The sequence below is a fragment of the Pleurodeles waltl genome, chromosome 2_1, assembly GCF_031143425.1.
Source record: "Pleurodeles waltl isolate 20211129_DDA chromosome 2_1, aPleWal1.hap1.20221129, whole genome shotgun sequence".
NCBI lineage: Eukaryota > Metazoa > Chordata > Amphibia > Caudata > Salamandridae > Pleurodeles > Pleurodeles waltl.
The window spans coordinates 837,223,784-837,242,522 of NC_090438.1; the positions used below are offsets into that span (position 1 = coordinate 837,223,784).

General features: G+C 41.1%; 1 protein-coding gene across 1 annotated transcript in view; it reads right to left on the reverse strand.

Moving 5' to 3' along the window:
• Window positions 1-272: 272 nt before the first annotated feature.
• MYLIP (myosin regulatory light chain interacting protein) overlaps window positions 273-18,739 on the reverse strand; it is a 34,604-nt gene continuing 16,137 nt past the window's right edge. The window contains exons 3-7 of the mRNA XM_069218780.1: window positions 10,068-10,253; window positions 7,201-7,398; window positions 6,163-6,327; window positions 4,086-4,506; window positions 273-2,150 (exon numbers count right to left, since the gene is read on the reverse strand). Of these exons, the coding sequence (XP_069074881.1) occupies window positions 2,061-2,150; window positions 4,086-4,506; window positions 6,163-6,327; window positions 7,201-7,398; window positions 10,068-10,253 (1,060 nt within the window). The 3' untranslated portion in view covers window positions 273-2,060. The remainder of the gene's footprint in view (window positions 2,151-4,085; window positions 4,507-6,162; window positions 6,328-7,200; window positions 7,399-10,067; window positions 10,254-18,739) is intronic.

Genomic DNA, 18,739 nt, shown 5'->3' on the forward strand with positions numbered 1-18,739 from the left:
TGTCTGCTCTCTGTCATAGATACCACAGGACTGAGCACGTTTAAATGACTGAAACTGTTTTAACTTAAAAAGTTTGTAGCCTTATTCCTTGTGGTGGACTCCAAAACATCTCACTAAGTAATCAACTTTCTTACAGCCCCTATGTGTTCAATAAATTATAGTATTTAGAAAATGAGACTCCCTATACCAGGTAATTAGAAAAATAATACAACAACTGTCAATGTTTGGCTATTTTGAGGCATGTATATAAGAAACCGATGCAGAAAAAAAAGTTACAAATCCAATGTAGACCTTTATTTCACAGAACAGAATATAAAAGAAACAGAAAGTGTCTACTACATGGAACATGGGAAGTTCCTGGGCTGTCTTCTGTTGGAAACGAAATTCAATTTACATAGTGAAAAAATAAATACTTCTTGGGAGTTACAAGGCTATGTGCATGTGCCATAAAAAAGCACTTTTCTCCAATAACAATTTTTGACAAAATGTCTGTGCAAAGAAACAAAATGCATAAAGAACACGCTGCTACATTAAGGCAATATGAAGTGTAGATAGAGGAACGTTTGCTGTAAAGTGACATTGTAGTTTGTTTGTCCAGCTTTTCAGTCAGCTAGTATTGCACACAAAATGGTCTCTCCATTACTCCTGCTTATCCAAAGACCAAAAATGCCCAGATTTGGTAGTTATGAAGAAAGTGATGAGGTTAAAGTGAGAGAGAGGGAGATTAAGTTAAAAAGGAAGAATGGGCGACAAAATGGTCCACCCAAAGTAATGTTTCATACAAAGGAAAAATTAGGGAACACTCCTACATGTACACAAAACAGTTTGCATCGTCCGTGCTTCACAAAAGTCATTCCTTTAGATTAGTCCCACAAAACCAACTCCTGAGAAAGTGAGGCTAAAATACAGAAATCGGCAAGAATTAAAAATACAGCAACCTTGCAACAAAACCCGTTTTTAAATCTGCTCACACAAAAACGGCCTTTTTTTTGTTAAAGTAAGGTTCATCTGAAAATCCAGGGCAGGATCCAAAGCCAAGAACCACTTCTCCTGCCCTTGAAAATGTTTGGGTCAATTTTATCATAAGAATTTATAAGAATGTCAGACATGGGCCCTCCGTACGAGTTGGTTAACAACTGGCGAGTTATTTATTGCACCCGATAAAATAGGATTTCTCCGAGTTGGAATTTATTGGTTTTGATAAATACCACCAAATACAAGTTTTTCTCTGATAAATGAGAATAACAATCGGGAGTTTTTACCGGGCATTTCCCCCTTCCCAATAAAGATCAGCAGGTTTGTCCTGAATAAATCTATCCTAGGGATGCCATTTTTATCACCATACTCGTATTTACAACATATGCTGTGAAGGAGTTACCTCATACGTTGGAGTTTAACAGTCAATTTTGCAAGGAGGGCTTTGGTAACAATCATTTGGACTTGAGATATCCACATGCAGTTCTTATGAACCAAGATATACATTTCTATAATACTGTCTGAACCTATTTTTTTCTATAATAAAAAAGCTAGCTGTAGCACAACAAAGAAAAAACCTTGGATGCCACACAATTAAAACGGATTAGAAATAATGTTAAGAACGCAATCTTCGCTTTCTCAATAAAAAAAAAAAAAAATGGAGTCATTCAGTTAAAGATCAAAAAAATACAACAAGGATAACTGATAAAACCAAATAAAATGCTTAACATAGCTGGCAGAAATCGTCTTTGTTCAGTTTAAGCTTCTGTGGTCACCCCCTCAGTGACACTCAGTAAAGGTCCCTTTGGCAAAGTAGCCTATAGCAGAAGAAACTTGGCTATAGGAAGAGAAAGGCAATCTGCTCCAACAACAGACTCCTCCTGGTTCCTCAAGAACGAGAAGGCCGGCGAGATTCGACCTCCATTTGATGGCAGATACACATCCGCTGGCTAAGTCTTTCTGCTTCTTGACTCTGGCTGATGCTGAAGTGACTATGTCCCCATTATTGCAGCTTAACAGTGCAGTTCCCTTCAACAACGTACAGTATTTTGGGTCTCAAACCGGAGCTTATCTGGGTGCAATGATCATATCAAAGTAAGGTTCAGCAGACTTGCGTGGGTCGGCAGGTAGACGTGCTGGACATGCTCCACACCAGATCGGCACACAGGGCACAACTAAAAATAAACCAAGAAAGAAAATGAGCTGGTGATTAGGATGCAGTCCGAGCATTCTATCTGGTCATATGATTTTGACGTCAGATTATAAACGATAATACATTTTTTTTTAATTATAGTTCATAAAAACAACCAAACATGAAACTAGAATTACACACCAATATGAGGGTATAAATGATCGGCTGATTAAAACTACATTATAAATTACACGATGGGCTCGAAGATGCTTTGTTAGCTGGATTTTAAAACTCTCAATAGTCCGATGTCAAAACAGCCGTAACCACATTTCACAGCACTGCATTGGCCATACACCGTGCTTTGTCCAAATGAGCAAATCAAGGTTCATCATGGTGATATTGTTCTTGCTATGTCACAGACTCTTAGATCACTTGTTTTCTAGTCTTAAAAAGTCTTTGGAAAAGAGCAGATGAAAGGCAATATCTTACCAAGACAAAAAAAAAATGCTATATATAAGTGCGCATCAGGCTTTTAGTATAATAAATTATGAAGAGCAACTTGCCACAAAAGTGAACTGCCACCTGACTAGATATAGTTCCAACTTTACATCTTAACCATTTCTCTTAGTCCAGTATCTATTTTTTGGGAGTGGAGTCAAAGTTTGTAAAAATACTGCTTTTGCTTGTAATACTTATGAATGTATAAGCAGCGATAACTTTTAGGAATTTGCCCAACAGGATTTCTGGCATTGGTCAATTACGAGCTACACTGAAACTCCTGATTCTATTACAATTAATTATGGAGCCCCAAAACATGCTCTTCAGAATCTAGAACCCCACTGAAAGTCACATGCTACTAAAAGTGGTTTAAGGAACCCTTAATCACACAGCCATGCTCAGTCCTACCCAACATTTACAATGGAAGAAATAAATGCAAAGAGGCGGCCACAAATAACGTCCTAGTGTATGGACTATAACAAAATAGTTTAAAACCAGATCTCATTCACATGCTCTCCACCATCACTACAGGTTAGAACAAAGAATGCTGTACATTTAAAGTAGCTTCCTACGTTTAAATAAATAATGTTCAGGGCAACTTAGTATGCGTGTTCAAGGCTGGCAGATTTAATGCATTCAAATATTTATGGATCAACTAAACAGAGTATGCCAACAAGTGCCAGAGATCCAAGATTGTGACGCACAATAGAGGTCTGGTATGGTTGCCAAAGATTGTTCATTACAGTCATAGCATATGAGTGCCAGCTAAGACCCGGCTGATGAACAAAGGTTCTCTTGAGAAGGAACATTAGAGAGGTCCCCCCCTCTTTATGAGCAACTTGCAGAGCTACAAGTTCAGCCCTTATGCTCCTACCAATGATGGTTATGCCATAGGTCAGCACCTGGGTTCTTATCCAGGTATGAGATGAGTAGGGCTCCACGTACATTAAAAGATTTAAATGGCAAAGGTCTTTCGCTGGGTGATAAATACGGCTTATTCATCACCACCTTCTGTGTAAGAAGCAAGTAATGCACGCCCAACCTCAAAGGTTGGAATTTCAGGATTGTTCTTGAGTCCAATATGATGGTTCAAAAACAGATGGGTGTGGCAAGACAAACCTAAAAAGTCCAAAATTAAACTTCCCATCAAAACACAAAATCCAACAGAGTTCCATTCCCACTCAATCTCATAAGCCAATGATCCAAAACTGGCCCCTTCAAAAACTTGTTTCGAAGTTCTGAGCAGACAATGGAGTTTCTAATGGATAGGTTTCACTCACAATACCATGTACAAACCAGTCTTTCCAACAACAATCTAACTAAACAGACACCCTGTGGGCAGTGGGAGGAATGAGGTGCAGGAACCATTTAAAAATAAGTTTTTTTTTTTTAACTCATTGCATATGGTAATTATTAGGACAACAAGATTCCAACCAAACACATGCACTCATTTCGTGGAATGTCTCAAGAAGCTAGTTACCTGTAACTGGCCAGCACATCCCTCACAACACACCATGTGGCCACATGGGCAGAAGGCCGAATTGATTTCCTCCTCGCAGCATACCATGCACAGCATGGCCTCCTTCAGCTTACGCAGCTTCTCCTGCAGGATCTTAGTTTGGTGACAGTGGAAGCCCTCGCAACTGTCGCAATTTAGGCCATGCTCTGAAGACTTGAGGGGGGAGTTTGTAGCACTCTGGTTTCTGCTTGGTGCCAGGTCTACAATGCCAGCATTGTACAGTGCCCGTCGGGCGTGGTCGTAAACCTCCTTTGAAGTCCGCTTAATGTCAAAGACGTATTTTTTGCCAAGATTAATGTTTTCATTCAGGAACAAAGACGCCAAGTGGCCTTTCAGGTCTCTGCTGTACTGCATCATGACGGCATTAGTTACGGTATCGCATCTATTATGAAAAGAAGAGCATGTTAACAAGGGTGTTTGTTCGGAACAATTTGTACACTACAGTTCTGTTTTTTTTTTTAACCAAATGTTGGAAAAACTCTTGTTTAGATACAAAATGCAATTATATAAGCATAAGCTTAACAGGACCACTGGAATTAAGCAGCTGGAGAATACCAAATGATGCGGCCGGATTACCAAAATTATGCATAAAAAAAAGGCAGATTATAAAGACAAAATGGGGCACACTTTGGATAGAATTACTCCATTTGGTTAATTTTTTTTTACACATGGCAACTGTCAGGGCAAATATTTCAAATCATTAGTACTAGTTTAACAACCAAATACAGCAATAAGTAAGTGAAAGATGGCCAGTCAACTTTTGCATAAGGCCTTTCACTTCACGGGAACACGATCCCACATATTTATTAACTTCTAATATGTCTAAAGTAGAAATATTTTTTGTTGAAGTCTGTAGATTATTCAGCACATTATAGATTATGTGGCAAATCTATAATCATGCAGGAAAATGCCACAGCATCACAATTCCAGTGGTCCTGATATTAACACAGTAAAATATGAGAAATAAAAAAAAACTAAAATTACGAACTTGAAACAATTTCATTTGATACTGAAATATCTTATTTCAAAATCTTGCACAAACATTAGTTGAGTTTTGATTGAATGCTGCTGTACCAACCTTCTCCTAATCTAGCCCAGGAATCCATGCCAACAGGACTTATTCAGTCAGGAGGCTCCAAATTTCAAGAGCAAAAATAGCTTTTATTTGGTCTTTCTCTTGCCTGAAAGTGTGTCTGCTTCAATAGAAGTCAATGGGAGAAATATATTCTCCATCTTACTATTTTTATTTTTTTTAAATCTCCCACTTTCCTCGTCTAAAATGTTGGCATGTATGCCCATGTGAAGATCGCCGGCTAGTGATTCACGCAACCCTCATCAGCTCTAAAAATAAAGCGCCACTCCTGCCCATCACCGACCGTTCTCACTTGACATCCACTTCTTTCAATTGGCTATTTCTGGGGCTTTTGGAGCGGCTCCTCGGCTGGCCAAAGCACATCTTAAAATGTTTTCCTGCCCGAGGTGGTGGGGGTATTGTGTGAATCGAGTGTTTGTGAAAGTAGACAAAGAGGCCAGATTGACCGCTGGCACTCCGTTTCTAGAGGCACCAGCTCCTCTAATGCTGCCAACAATAGGGGGATTTAATGATGGAGAAGTGCGTCTGCTGGCAACCACACCAAACCCCAACTATTTTTCCCTACCACACAGTTCAGGCAAAGGCTTCGATTTCAACTAGGGTAAGAAATACAGTGTACTTTGTTATTTTAAATTTATGAGAACTTGCAATATGGATGATCGAAAGAAAAGGAGTCCTGCACGTTTAGAAACAGAAGTATCGGGTTAAGGCAGACTGCATAGTCCTCAAAGCTTTGCAAACTCTACTCTGCACTTGTGCTATACATGGGTAATTCATCAGCCCAAACTTATAAGGTTTAACCTTTAGTATTTCTAGTTTTAAGTACCTCAGTAAAAAGCATGTAAAGAAGAGAAAAAAAAAAAAAAAAAAGAACTGGGCGAGCCACCCGCACAAGACAAAGTGCTAGTAACGACCTATGTGCCACAGACAGATTGGAATACACACCTGTAAAAGGCATGGGTCTCAGTTATTGCTCTGTAGAGTCCACTTGCAGCCCGCGTGCTGATCATTTTAAAAAGGAGCACAATACTCGAGCCAGTCTCCTTCGTAACAGTCAGGTAAACGTTCTTGCCAGACTGGGTCGCCATTTGGATTACCGGATACGTAATTCTGGGGTGGTAAACAAACAAACGTTAGTTAAGCGGCCAACTCAGAAAGGGTGCAGAAAATGTAGGAATAGCAACACTCAATAGTATCTAAATTAAGCTATCTATTCTTTAAGAGTGAGAGGGTGGATCATACAAAAGCACAGTAAGCATAAAAAAACTGAACTACCTGTTCACAACATAATTATTTCAAAAAGCACCAGAGTGGGCGCAATCAGGACCACAAATAAAGCAGACAAGAAATTCAGAACCAAATATCATTTAGTGCAGTGGTTCCCACCCTGTGGCCCGGAAGTTTCCTCAGTGGGTCCGCGACTGATCAGAAAATTAAATAATATTAACAGATTAGGTCCCCAGCATTCAGTAATGACTTAGTGCGGCGCCCCGGATTCCAATACTGATTTAGTTAGGAGGGTCCCAAGTTCCAGTAATGATAAAGTGGGGATCCACAGAAGTCAAAACATTGGGAACCACCGATTTAGCGATCATTCGCCGAGGACAGGAGCAGGGGATAAAGGTAAAAATCAAAGCATCTAGACATAAGTGGAATGATCTGCAGGTTGGAATGTGGTACTTTGGTGTGATTAAATCTGCAAACGGCATGTACGGTGAACAAGTGATACCAACTTAGAACAGAGGACCATCACTATTAACTTTTTGGTTCTCTTGGGTAGCAAGTTACGAGTCCACCCTGTGCACCATAAAGCAGGTTGAATAGCTCAGTGCAAACTACAAAGGCCTCTATAACCAGCAAGAGAGTTCAATTGAAGAATACATTGCTTCAAATTGTATGTCTTCAATACTTCGAACAGGACTCCCAAATGACAATACTGAATGATGCTCCTCTTGCGAGACTATGAGCATGGCAATACTGTACCTGTTAACAGGGCTAAAATCTTCTTTACAGACGGATACACCTTCGGGTCCGATGCCGATAATCAATTTCTGCCCTTCATTGTCCCTCACAGAATGCCACTCCATCCCAAAGTTATCCAGAGTTGAAGCGATCTGAAGGAACTGGTACTCAGCAGATGCCTGACTCACCCCTTCCAGTGCCTTGTGTTTTGCGGTGATACTGTAGGAATATTAAAGAAACAAGTAAACTCCAACTCATTGAGGTAATGTGCCTACATGCAATAATATACACTGTGAATCTGCAAAACACTTGTGCAAACGACAGAATTATGTGTGAAACTCTAGAAACCCCAACCTAGTATTCCACTACACACAAGCGCAATCACAAGTGTGGAGCAACAGGACCCGAGCAGCCTCCTCCATTTATGCACTGCACAACCACACTTTTCAAATAGGCTACTCTGCCAGGTTACCTAAATTATGCATTAAAAAAGGCAGATTATAGATATCCTGCAACACTTACACTAGTATCTTACAAACCCAAATGTCCTATCTCACCTACCTTTCTAGCAGTGCCCGACACAAAGAGGGAAGATCGAAAATCTCATAAAATCGCTTTCGATGGGCAAAATAAAAGAGAAAGACTGAGAGAAAGATATGTCATTTGCTTTTGGCAAGAACTCTCCATCCCCTCAGAATGGAAAGTATCTGACTATATCGGTCTCTTAATCAAGATGCCTGTGGCTAAGGTCGAAGGAAGCAGAAGCACACAAGACTACCTTGAAGCTGAAAAGTCCCCCAATGGGCCACAAATATTCTATTGAAATACAAGACCATTTCAGTTCCAACATTTTAGACATTTGTTTTTCAGTGGTGTAAACAGACTGCTCAAATGTGAGGATGTGTGCAACCATGTGCTGTCAGAACTAAGCAAGTCGAGAAGTAGCATGACTACATCAGAAAATGGGGGCGTGGGGGGTATGTGCAAAGTGGCACCGCATTCACATAATTCGGGAAAGAGGCAGGCACCCACCCACAAGTCAAGATATTCTTCCAAACGATGGAGAAAAAAAATAATAAAATAATAATAATGAGAGCGAGAGAGATTTGTTTTTCAAGGAAAACTAAATTGTCAAAGTCAAAAACCATCACGCACAAAAAGTTAACTCTTTAGTCTAGTCGGCTTTCCAATTTACTGGACACCTCCCTCTCCAACCTAGTCCAGTCATCCTCATGATCCACACAGGCCGTGCCCCTCATGTTCTCCATTCACTTCAAATCGAAACTACGACCTTCAACCATCCTTTATTCCTGGAAGGTGTTTTCTGACAGGTCAGTGAAGAAGATGCTGTGAACAGTAGCAAAGGGGATTTTTTGGAATCACGAAAAAGGATAGTTATTGACCTCGGGCAAGATGGACTCAATTGGTGGCAAATGAACCTCTGCAATAAAGCGGTGTAAGAACGTAATGTAATTACCACCTTCGGAAGACATGTTTTATTTCATAGAAAGCTGTGAGGAAGTGCAAATTATGTAAGATAGCGTCCAGCGGGGGTGTTCCCACAATAATCATCATCATCATCAGGACACTGCCCCCTGATGGCTAGCAGGGATGAGAGATGACCAAACTTCACTAATAGTTTCCTCCTCCCACGAGTGGGACTCAGGATACGGCCGGGTTATTCAATACAGCTAGGCTTCCAAAAACTGAACAGGCCCTGATCATTGTTGGTTTCATTCTTTAAAACCAGGAATAACACTGAAGCCAATACCACCTAGTTAAAAGGGGATGTCACAAACATATTGTAATCTTGACTACAGCCGCCAAGATAGCTGTCAACCACCCAGAAACCAAGACGCCAAATAGTAGTGCTAAGAGGCCATGCAAGTGGCGGTAAAAAAAACACTTATTCTCCCAGTTTACTGTACATAGGAGAAGAGTCAGAGTTAGTCTGTAGAGAGAGCCTGGAAACACCGGATGTGGTATTGCCATTATCACTATGATATTTCCTCCTTGTACTAGTCAATTACATATTTGAGGCCTTCAATGAGGAAAACAGTTGGTTTCTAGAATTAATCAGCCGTTTACAACGTTGTCATTGGGGGATTTTATGGGCAAATTCGAAACACAGTTAAAAAAAAAAAAAAAAAAAAACACACCTCACACATTTTTTATTGCATGGGGTGGTGTTTTCCCCGGAAACCTGCATATATATTTTTCCATGTAATTCGAAATCGGCTCCAGTTAAACGCTGACACTCATAAACCTAGTTATAAAAATTAGGCAACAGACTTTAAAATACGTTGCTATACCTATTAAAATAAACAAACTAATATATACATATTGTGGAACACAAACAAAACACATTTATGTAACAAAAGGCAAGCGGAATCCACCTAAAAGTTAACTAACTACCCGGTCATCTACCACAGATACAGTGGTCAACTTATCCTGAATTAAAGGTCGCTAAAATCCATCCTCATTTTGATGGCTTAAAAACAAGTACGACGACGGGAAACATGCCAACCGTGGGGGACTAAGCAGTGAGTGTTGTGCACATAGTTATGTGGCTTGGTGCATGCTGGAAGCGAACGAATGGTAGCAGATGGAGCAGTGACGCAGGCAGGTGCTTATATACAAACCTGTATCATTTGCAGCGAGTCTGGTTACAGCATCAGGCTTTAACAGGGGTGAACATTTCAAGTAGGCACTCCAGAGAGAAGTGGTCACAAAGTTCCAATGAAAGATCGGTACACTTTTGCCCTTCGGGAACACACCAATCGTTCCCAACCACAAATCCCCGCCATGTCTCATTCCACGCACTCTACAGACCACAAACAGAGAAAGTAATTCCTGCAGTCAACCAAGCACCACCGCGGGCCTCTTACCGGTTTAAAGTGGCGGTGCCAAGCTCCTTCCCACACAGCTCGAGGTAGAAGTACTTGGCAGTATTCTGGTTGTAATCCCCGAACTCCATCTGTGCCAACAAAGCGCTGAGCTCCACCGCCTGCTCCGGGGAACACTGCAGATTGCCTGCCAAGAGATCCTCTTTTATGTGCAAGAAAAACATGTGCCTGCAAGAGATGAAAACACAAAACCCATTAGCTTCTGAGAATATGATCTGAATAGGTAGAAAGACAGGTTTAAATGTCCCGTCAGAGCATGCTGCATCCTTTTCTTTATAACAAATGACTATTGTGGCCCAGGAAACCCGCTCATTTACTGCCCTGATGAGGCTGCCAAGTTATAACAAATTCACTGGACACTGCCTACAACTGCTAAAGGAACTGCACAAACCTATGAAACGTCAATAAAAAAAGGGCTTTCGACAAGGTCCCGAAAAACAGAGGAAAGTTCAATACGTTGTTTACATTATGGTATTTCACGGATTCCTTTTCCATAAGAGACTCCCTTATTATATACAAATACTTAGCCTTTCATTTTAAAGCACTCAAACCACACTCGATGGGCACAAAGTTTCACATAATAACCATAAGATGGCGGCATTCAATAAGATGTTTGGGAATCATGAACAACTACGAAATGCTGCAGTAAAAACTTGAGTGGTGGAGGATTAGTCCCAGCCACTGGCGATCACACAGTGCTACCTGCCAGGGAATCGTTTTTCGCCCACTATGCCGCTCTAGACAGCAGTCATACAAAAATCTGCCTGCGTCCAGCCGCAATAGGAATATTGAAACAGAAACTGTATGGTTTAAAGATAAAACCAGCGACTTTACAGCGAAATCCTAGCCACAATGGCTATTGCATGTGTCAGGTAGCAACTAACCGGTGCCACACCTTGCTGGGCTACAGTGCCGGCCCGCAAAGTTAGTACGGTCATAGTTAGCAAAGATCACACATGCGCAATAGCAGCCACGCCCAAGCGGGGCTTTAGGAACCCAAATTAGTATGGTCAAAGTGCATCACGGGAGCGTTTTTTAACCATGCTAATAAAATACAAGCAGAAACACAACTCTGACGAACTCCTGCCTTTCCTGGATATCAGCCACACCAGCAACAAACAGGAGGTTGGACCACTGACAGTATCCATGTGTTGCACAAACCTGCAAGGAGAGAGATTTTGGATAACAGGTAAGCACAGAGACAAACAGGTTCCTGATTCAGCTGGCAGGTGCAAGGGCGAATAATTCTCTCGCTTGCGAGGCATAACACGCGCTTCCTATAGTTCAACAGGGCGTGCTCGGTCTCCTTTATCATCACCCAAAACTGAAAGCAGGAAATTACATCCAGGGCTGCCATTTTGTATGGTGTCCTAACCGGGAGAGCAGTCCCCAAATGTCCCTCCTTCTGTAATGCCAGGCTCCCTCCTAAAGGCGTTTACTTTACATTTCCTCTTCTTCGAGGGCGGTTGCCAGACATCCCAATGACAACCACTGCATTCTTTCAATCCCGCTCCGGGCAGCTTTCCAGAAAACTTGTCCGGGCAAGAGAATCCGTAAACCGTAGCAGGCAGGGGAAACATTTCCAGGGAGACGTTTTGTAACCCATTATTATTGTCCTTGCTGCCAATCAGCTGGCCACCGTGGCCAAGTTAGTAAACTCAATCAACAAACTATTAAACAGTGGGGCATGAAGAAGAGAAACGAGTCAAACACACAACGCCGTTTTAAAATGGGCCGAAATCAAATGGAGGAAGGCGTGGAAAAACAATCATAAAGACCGGAATAAAGACAAATAAAGAGCCGTTCAAGCAGGAGCGATACGCCACGGGTAGAAACAAACATAAGACAGACGTCAGCCTGCTGCCACTTGCAGCCAACAAACAGGATCTAAATTCAGAGGGAGGGCCAGGACCTACCTCGGAGCCGCACCTGACATCTTGTACATTTATCTAAAAAAAAAAAACATGGTTCTTTCCTGCAAACACCGACAAATATTAAAGGGAACTTTATTCTGTACCCGGGAGCGCGATGCTAGCCTGCTCTCCTCAGCAAAGTGTGAGCATTCACTCCGTTTATGCACCAAGCATTGCCTACGCCAGCTCTATTGTCTCTCTCAATTGCGGGGGGCGGGGAGAAGAAAGAGAAAAAACGAAAAGAGAAAGAAAAAAGAGAAAGAAAGGAGAGAACAAGGAAAAAGAGAACAAGGACAAAGAGAATAGAGAAAAAGAGAAAGAAAGAATAAGAGAAAAAGAAATAGACACAATCGGTAAAAACACAGCTAATGTATGGGAGAAGACAGCGCTGCCGACCTTAGAACCGGGGAACCAGAAGTGAATCATCTCAACATCCTGTGATCCTGGGCAAATCACTTAATCCCCTGTGTGTAATAGAAAATGCGAGGGGAAAAAAAAAGAAAACCAGAAGCTAAAATAGGATGTGTAATGTTAAAAATAACAGCTCTGGGCTGGGAATGGTGGGTTAACACATAGGAGGGGCAGAGAGCGTGCAAAACAAATTATATAAACACACACACACAAAAAAAAAAAAAAAGTTTGTGTAATGTAACGGTGCTCATGTAAAGCACTCAAATGCCTTTGGGGACCAGAGTGAGGATGGGGAAAGTGACTGAAGCAGGGAAGGATGAAAACATGGTGGGTTGAAAGTAGGGGGAGGTAGCAAAAAAAAAAATATATATATAATAATAATAATAATAATAATAATAATAATAATAATTATATATATATACACACACATATATATATATATACATACACACACATATATATATATATATATATATATACACACACACACACCCACAGGGGGGGGGAGGGAGTTGGTGGGTTAACATGCTGGAAAGGAGAGAACATTGCATGCAGATGCCCACAAATCGAGTGCTCAATAGTAGTCAATGAAAGGACACTGGCATCTAGCCGGTGACCGGAAGGCATAATTGGGCCAAGCTCCATGCCAAGCCATAGACAAGCAAAGCAGGGCAAGAAAACAGGAAAGTGAAAGTAGATGACATGCTCACCAATCAAAAGCATGTAAATTAGAACGATGTTGGAATTAACAGATATTAAGTAAAGGTAAGTTTTGTGCAGGCTGAAAAACCCTTTTACGATTTTTTACATTTATTTTTTTAATATTACAAGAGATTACGCAAGCACAACCTAAAAAGTAACCCGTTTTAAAAACACCTACAAAACCATAACTGACCAGTTTTATAAAAGCCCACTTCACAGTCCCATTTTTAGAGCTCAAACAGTCTTGGTTTACAGCGATTTCGCCATTCAATTTATACACAAATTACTGAAAATACCACCAGCAAATCACAATTTTGAATTCCTAAACCCATAACTCAACCCAAACACAGTAAATTCAGGAGCTAGAACAGAGTACCCCAAAATACTAATGGCAACATCCAATGCAAGCATACGTGTTTCCTATAGTGCAAGCCATTAATGCCTTTAGTGTTGCATTCTCTTCACCAGTAATCTGCCTAACCCTTAAGGGCTCAGCAACCTGCCTTCTCTCCATTAACAACTAGAGAGTGAGTGAGTGAGTGAGTGTGCTTGAGGGCTTTAAGAAACTTGGTATCTGGAATAGACAAGCACCACCTTGGCCCTTACTCCTGCTTTTCCGATCACAAACATTTCAAAGTTTTTGCCAACATTAACAATAAATATCAAATCCTGCTTCAAACCGATCATCAGAATTGGCAGGTACCAGATAAAGGGAGGTAGTGCACACACCTTTGCTCCAAAATGGATTTGTTTATTTTATCACTGGAACTGATAACCAAAAACAAGTACTGGAAACCCCAGAGTGCCTGGTGTAGGCTGCTAGCCTTTTGGCTTTGTCAATGCGTGTAGTGCTTTGCGACAAACGTTATTTTATAAGATATTTTCGTAGCAGTACTTGACACTGAATAGAACTACTTTGAGTGTGAGGGAACTGCTTTGAGTGCAGAAGCGCCCCTTGTGAAACAACAGAATGCCACAGTGAAGTAAGCTCTAGCTGAAATGGGCTGATCCACTGCTCCTTGCTGTATGCTGTGGTGCGCAGAAGAAAACAAAATGTGAATGACAACAGGTCAATGGACGAAGAAGGCTGGCGGCACGCATGCCCCTATAAGTGAGTATGTATATATATATATATATATATACATACATATATATATATATATATATATACACACACACACACACACACACACAAATTTTGTAACAATCGCAAGGTTTGGGCTTAACACCAGACCAAAGGAGAAAAAAAAAAAATCTTAACGACATTGGGTCCCGAAGACTACAGGACGCTTTCTAACACAGACAGGGCTCAGCTACAGAAGAGGCACAATGGAGAAAGATCCCCCACAATACACGTGGCCAGCGCGTGCAGCACTTATGATTAAATGTGGGGCTAGATACTCCATGGCGCCGGGATACTCAACCTATAGGTTGCCTCGGTTCCGTGGTACTGTGTACAACCTTTACAGTTGTTTACTGCGTCTCCTCCATGGCTCGTCTGTACAGTATATATTGTACAAAACGAGGAAGTCGAATATCGAGCGTCCTAAGCCATTGTCTAAAGTACTTGAGCTGGAGAGCCAAGAACATCCTTGACAAGGGTGTGCAGCGAATTACACAAAGCAGCAAGGGGCTAGAGCACAGCCTTTATGGCTCACCGGTGCAGCAGTATCGTAAGAAAGAAGAACTAAAAATAAATAATCTTGAGAACACTGCCGGCCCTCAAGAGTGCAGCACTAGTTGCGCCCAAGAAACGGAAGAAGCGCATTATGAGGCGCTATATAACAAAGAAACATTTATCATGAATACAAGTAGAATCGGCTTTCAGTGCAAGAACTGCGGACAAGTCGAATTGCCTATAACCCGAAAAAAAAAAAAAAAGGGGGCGGGGGGGTGTTCTCTAGTGTAACAGGAGCAGGTCCTTTCTTCGAGGCACAGAAGAAACTGAACAGATGCCCACGCCGACCGGCAGAGGAGGGGCATACAGCCCCACCACAAACTTTACCTGGAGAAGGGGGTGACTGACTCGTAGGCAACTAACAGCATCAAATGGCCTTTTGTTCCCGTTATCCATCAGCTGACGCGATTTGGAGCAACCTACATCAAATGTTCTGCACGTAGTTATGTCTGTATACCTGCTGGGAGCTAAGTGTTCATTCGAACACGCCCTTAACAGAAAATAAATGCACTGGTCTGAAATGACTTCAGGTCCACAGAAGTGGGACAGTATTTCAGTGACTCTTTGCTATAATCAACAACAACAAAAAAAAGATAATTATTTAAGCTTTAACAAATGATTTATATCTGCAAGCATATGCCACAAAATTGAAGAAAAAAAAGCATAACGGACCTTAAGGTGAGCACCATATACTCACACAAAAAAAAAACAAAAAAAAAAAAAAAAACCTTTTAACTGAAAGTGTTAACAGGTATGGCAGCATTACTAGTGCAGTTTATTAAATAGCTAGCCCTTCAGGTGTGCCAAGCATTTCATTATTTGTGAAGGAAACAGGGATAAATCATTACCTAACCAAGCGCTCAATCTTTAAGCAGCGGATATATTCAATTGCCCCTTAAGGACTTCACTAAAGCAACTTTAAAAGGAGACACAGAAAATAAATTACCATCTAAAAGAGCACTCGATGTGAAGGCAATGTAAACAGCCAGTGTCAAACCTTCCACTGCTAAGCCTCTGCCACATCCCCCCAACACTAAGCCTTTTTTTGGGGGGGGGGGGGTATTTGGGGTAGTTCACGCTTAGGCCCACTTTTTCGGTCGAGTGCACGCAAGCCCTCTGCCATGTTGTAATCTATCTGTGGGCTTTTAACCACACCCATCGCCCGCCCATCACTATCACTCATTTATGAGCTTGGCTTTCAAAAATCCTTTGTTATTATTGGTAAATGCTTTACATTTGTCCCTTCCTAAGGCAGTTCTGTTACTGTCTTTGCCATCCACCCTGTTACATGGATAATTGCACGTTTGCAAATAAGTCTGACTGCAATCAAACTTTTTTCCTTTTGGCTCGTCCCTTCGTGCTCAGGCTCAGGCCGGCGCTTTGAAGTGCCTTGCTTATGTCAACTGTTTTGATTTTCATTCTTAATTTATGTGGCAAGAAAAGTCTAGTTATGAATTTACAACGCTAATAACTCCAACTCGACCGAATACAAGGCCCATTGCACTGCAAATGCTTGTTCTTACTGTTTGTGCTTTCAACCTCCTTCCAGTTAGAGGTAGAAATGGGTGCGAAACCATGGTGGCTCCCGGAAAGATATACATTGCTGAAAAGTAGATACATTTCTGAATTCAGCAAGGGGTCATTTGTGTAGATCCTTCAAGACTTTCTTTCAGAAAACAACAGGTAAAATAAATACATAAAAAATAAAATAAAAAAAGCCATGTGTCTACAGGGAGTGCAGAATTATTAGGCAAGTTGTATTTTTGAGGATTAATTTTATTATTGAACAACAACCATGTTCTCAATGAACCCAAAAAACTCATTAATATCAAAGCTGAATATTTTTGGAAGTAGTTTTTAGTTTGTTTTTAGTTTTAGCTATGTTAGGGGGATATCTGTGTGTGCAGGTGACTATCACTGTGCATAATTATTAGGCAACTTAACAAAAAAATATATATACCCATTTCAATTATTTATTATTACCAGTGAAACCAATATAACATCTCAACATTCACAAATATACATTTCTGACATTCAAAAACAAAACAAAAACAAATCAGTGACCAATATAGCCACCTTTCTTTGCAAGGACACTCAAAAGCCTGCCATCCATGGATTCTGTCAGTGTTTTGATCTGTTCACCATCAACATTGCGTGCAGCAGCAACCACAGCCTCCCAGACACTGTTCAGAGAGGTGTACTGTTTTCCCTCCTTGTAAATCTCACATTTGATGATGGACCACAGGTTCTCAATGGGGTTCAGATCAGGTGAACAAGGAGGCCATGTCATTAGATTTCCTTCTTTTATACCCTTTCTTGCCAGCCACGCTGTGGAGTACTTGGACGCGTGTGATGGAGCATTGTCCTGCATGAGAATCATGTTTTTCTTGAAGGATGCAGACTTCTTCCTGTACCACTGCTTGAAGAAGGTGTCTTCCAGGAACTGGCAGTAGGACTGGGAGTTGAGCTTGACTCCATCCTCAACCCGAAAAGGCCTCACAAGCTCATCTTTGATGATACCAGCCCAAACCAGTACTCCACCTCCACCTTGCTGGCGTCTGAGTCGGACTGGAGCTCTCTGCCCTTTACCAATCCAGCCACGGGCCCATCCATCTGGCCCATCAAGACTCACTCTCATTTCATCACTCCATAAAACCTTAGAAAAATCAGTCTTGAGATATTTCTTGGCCCAGTCTTGACGTTTCAGCTTGTGTGTCTTGTTCAGTGGTGGTCGTCTTTCAGCCTTTCTTACCTTGGCCATGTCACTGAGTATTGCACACCTTGTGCTTTTGGGCACTCCAGTGATGTTGCAGCTCTGAAATATGGCCAAACTGGTGGCAAGTGGCATCGTGGCAGCTGCACGCTTGACTTTTCTCAGTTCATGGGCAGTTATTTTGCGCCTTGGTTTTTCCACACGCTTCTTGCGACCCTGTTGACTATTTTGAATGAAACGCTTGATTGTTCGATGATCACGCTTCAGAAGCTTTGCAATTTTAAGAGTGCTGCATCCCTCTGCAAGATATCTCACTATTTTTGACTTTTCTGAGCCTGTCAAGTCCTTCTTTTGACCCATTTTGCCAAAGGAAAGGAAGTTGCCTAATAATTATGCACACCTGATATAGGGTGTTGATGTCATTAGACCACACCCCTTCTCATTACAGAGATGCACATCACCTAATATGCTTAATTGGTAGTAGGCTTTCGAGCCTATACAGCTTGGAGTAAGACAACATGCATAAAGAGGATGATGTGGTCAAAATACTCATTTGCCTAATAATTCTGCACTCCCTGTACTTTTCCACCTGTAATTCTTTTTAACTATGGTAGATTTTCAAAAGCAATATACAATTACACCCGCTGGACCCTTCTGGTTGAGAGGGATGTATAGGGCTTGCTAGTTCACCAAGAACCCTAAATACCTAGAGCCAATAACTGAGCTGCACCCTGCAATGATTTTTCACTGTGTACCAGGAATAAAAGGAATTAATTTGTTAAATTTAAAAAGAGTGAAACAAGTTATCAAGGAAACCTATGTATATCTTAAATGGGTACAAGATATGGAGTAGTGGTTATTTGCACATCTTAGTATGGGTAACTCCAAATTCAAACATATGAATTAGAGGGCATTTCTCAAAATGACTTCTTGCTTACACACTATGGGCCAGATGTAGCAAAGGTTTTCCCCATTCTGTGTCTATGGGAAAAAGTGTTTGTACATATGGCCCTATGTTACACTCGCAAGGTGCAAATGCAGAGAAACAATTGGTAATAACAATGGTCCTAAAGATTTGTGTTCCCCTAAGTCACTTGATTTAACAAAAAAAAAAAAAAGTTTATATATATATATATATATATATATATATATATATATATATATATATATATAAAAAATATATATATATAAAAATGGTACCTCACTTTTGAGGGTAGGACTAGTGCCCGCAACAGGA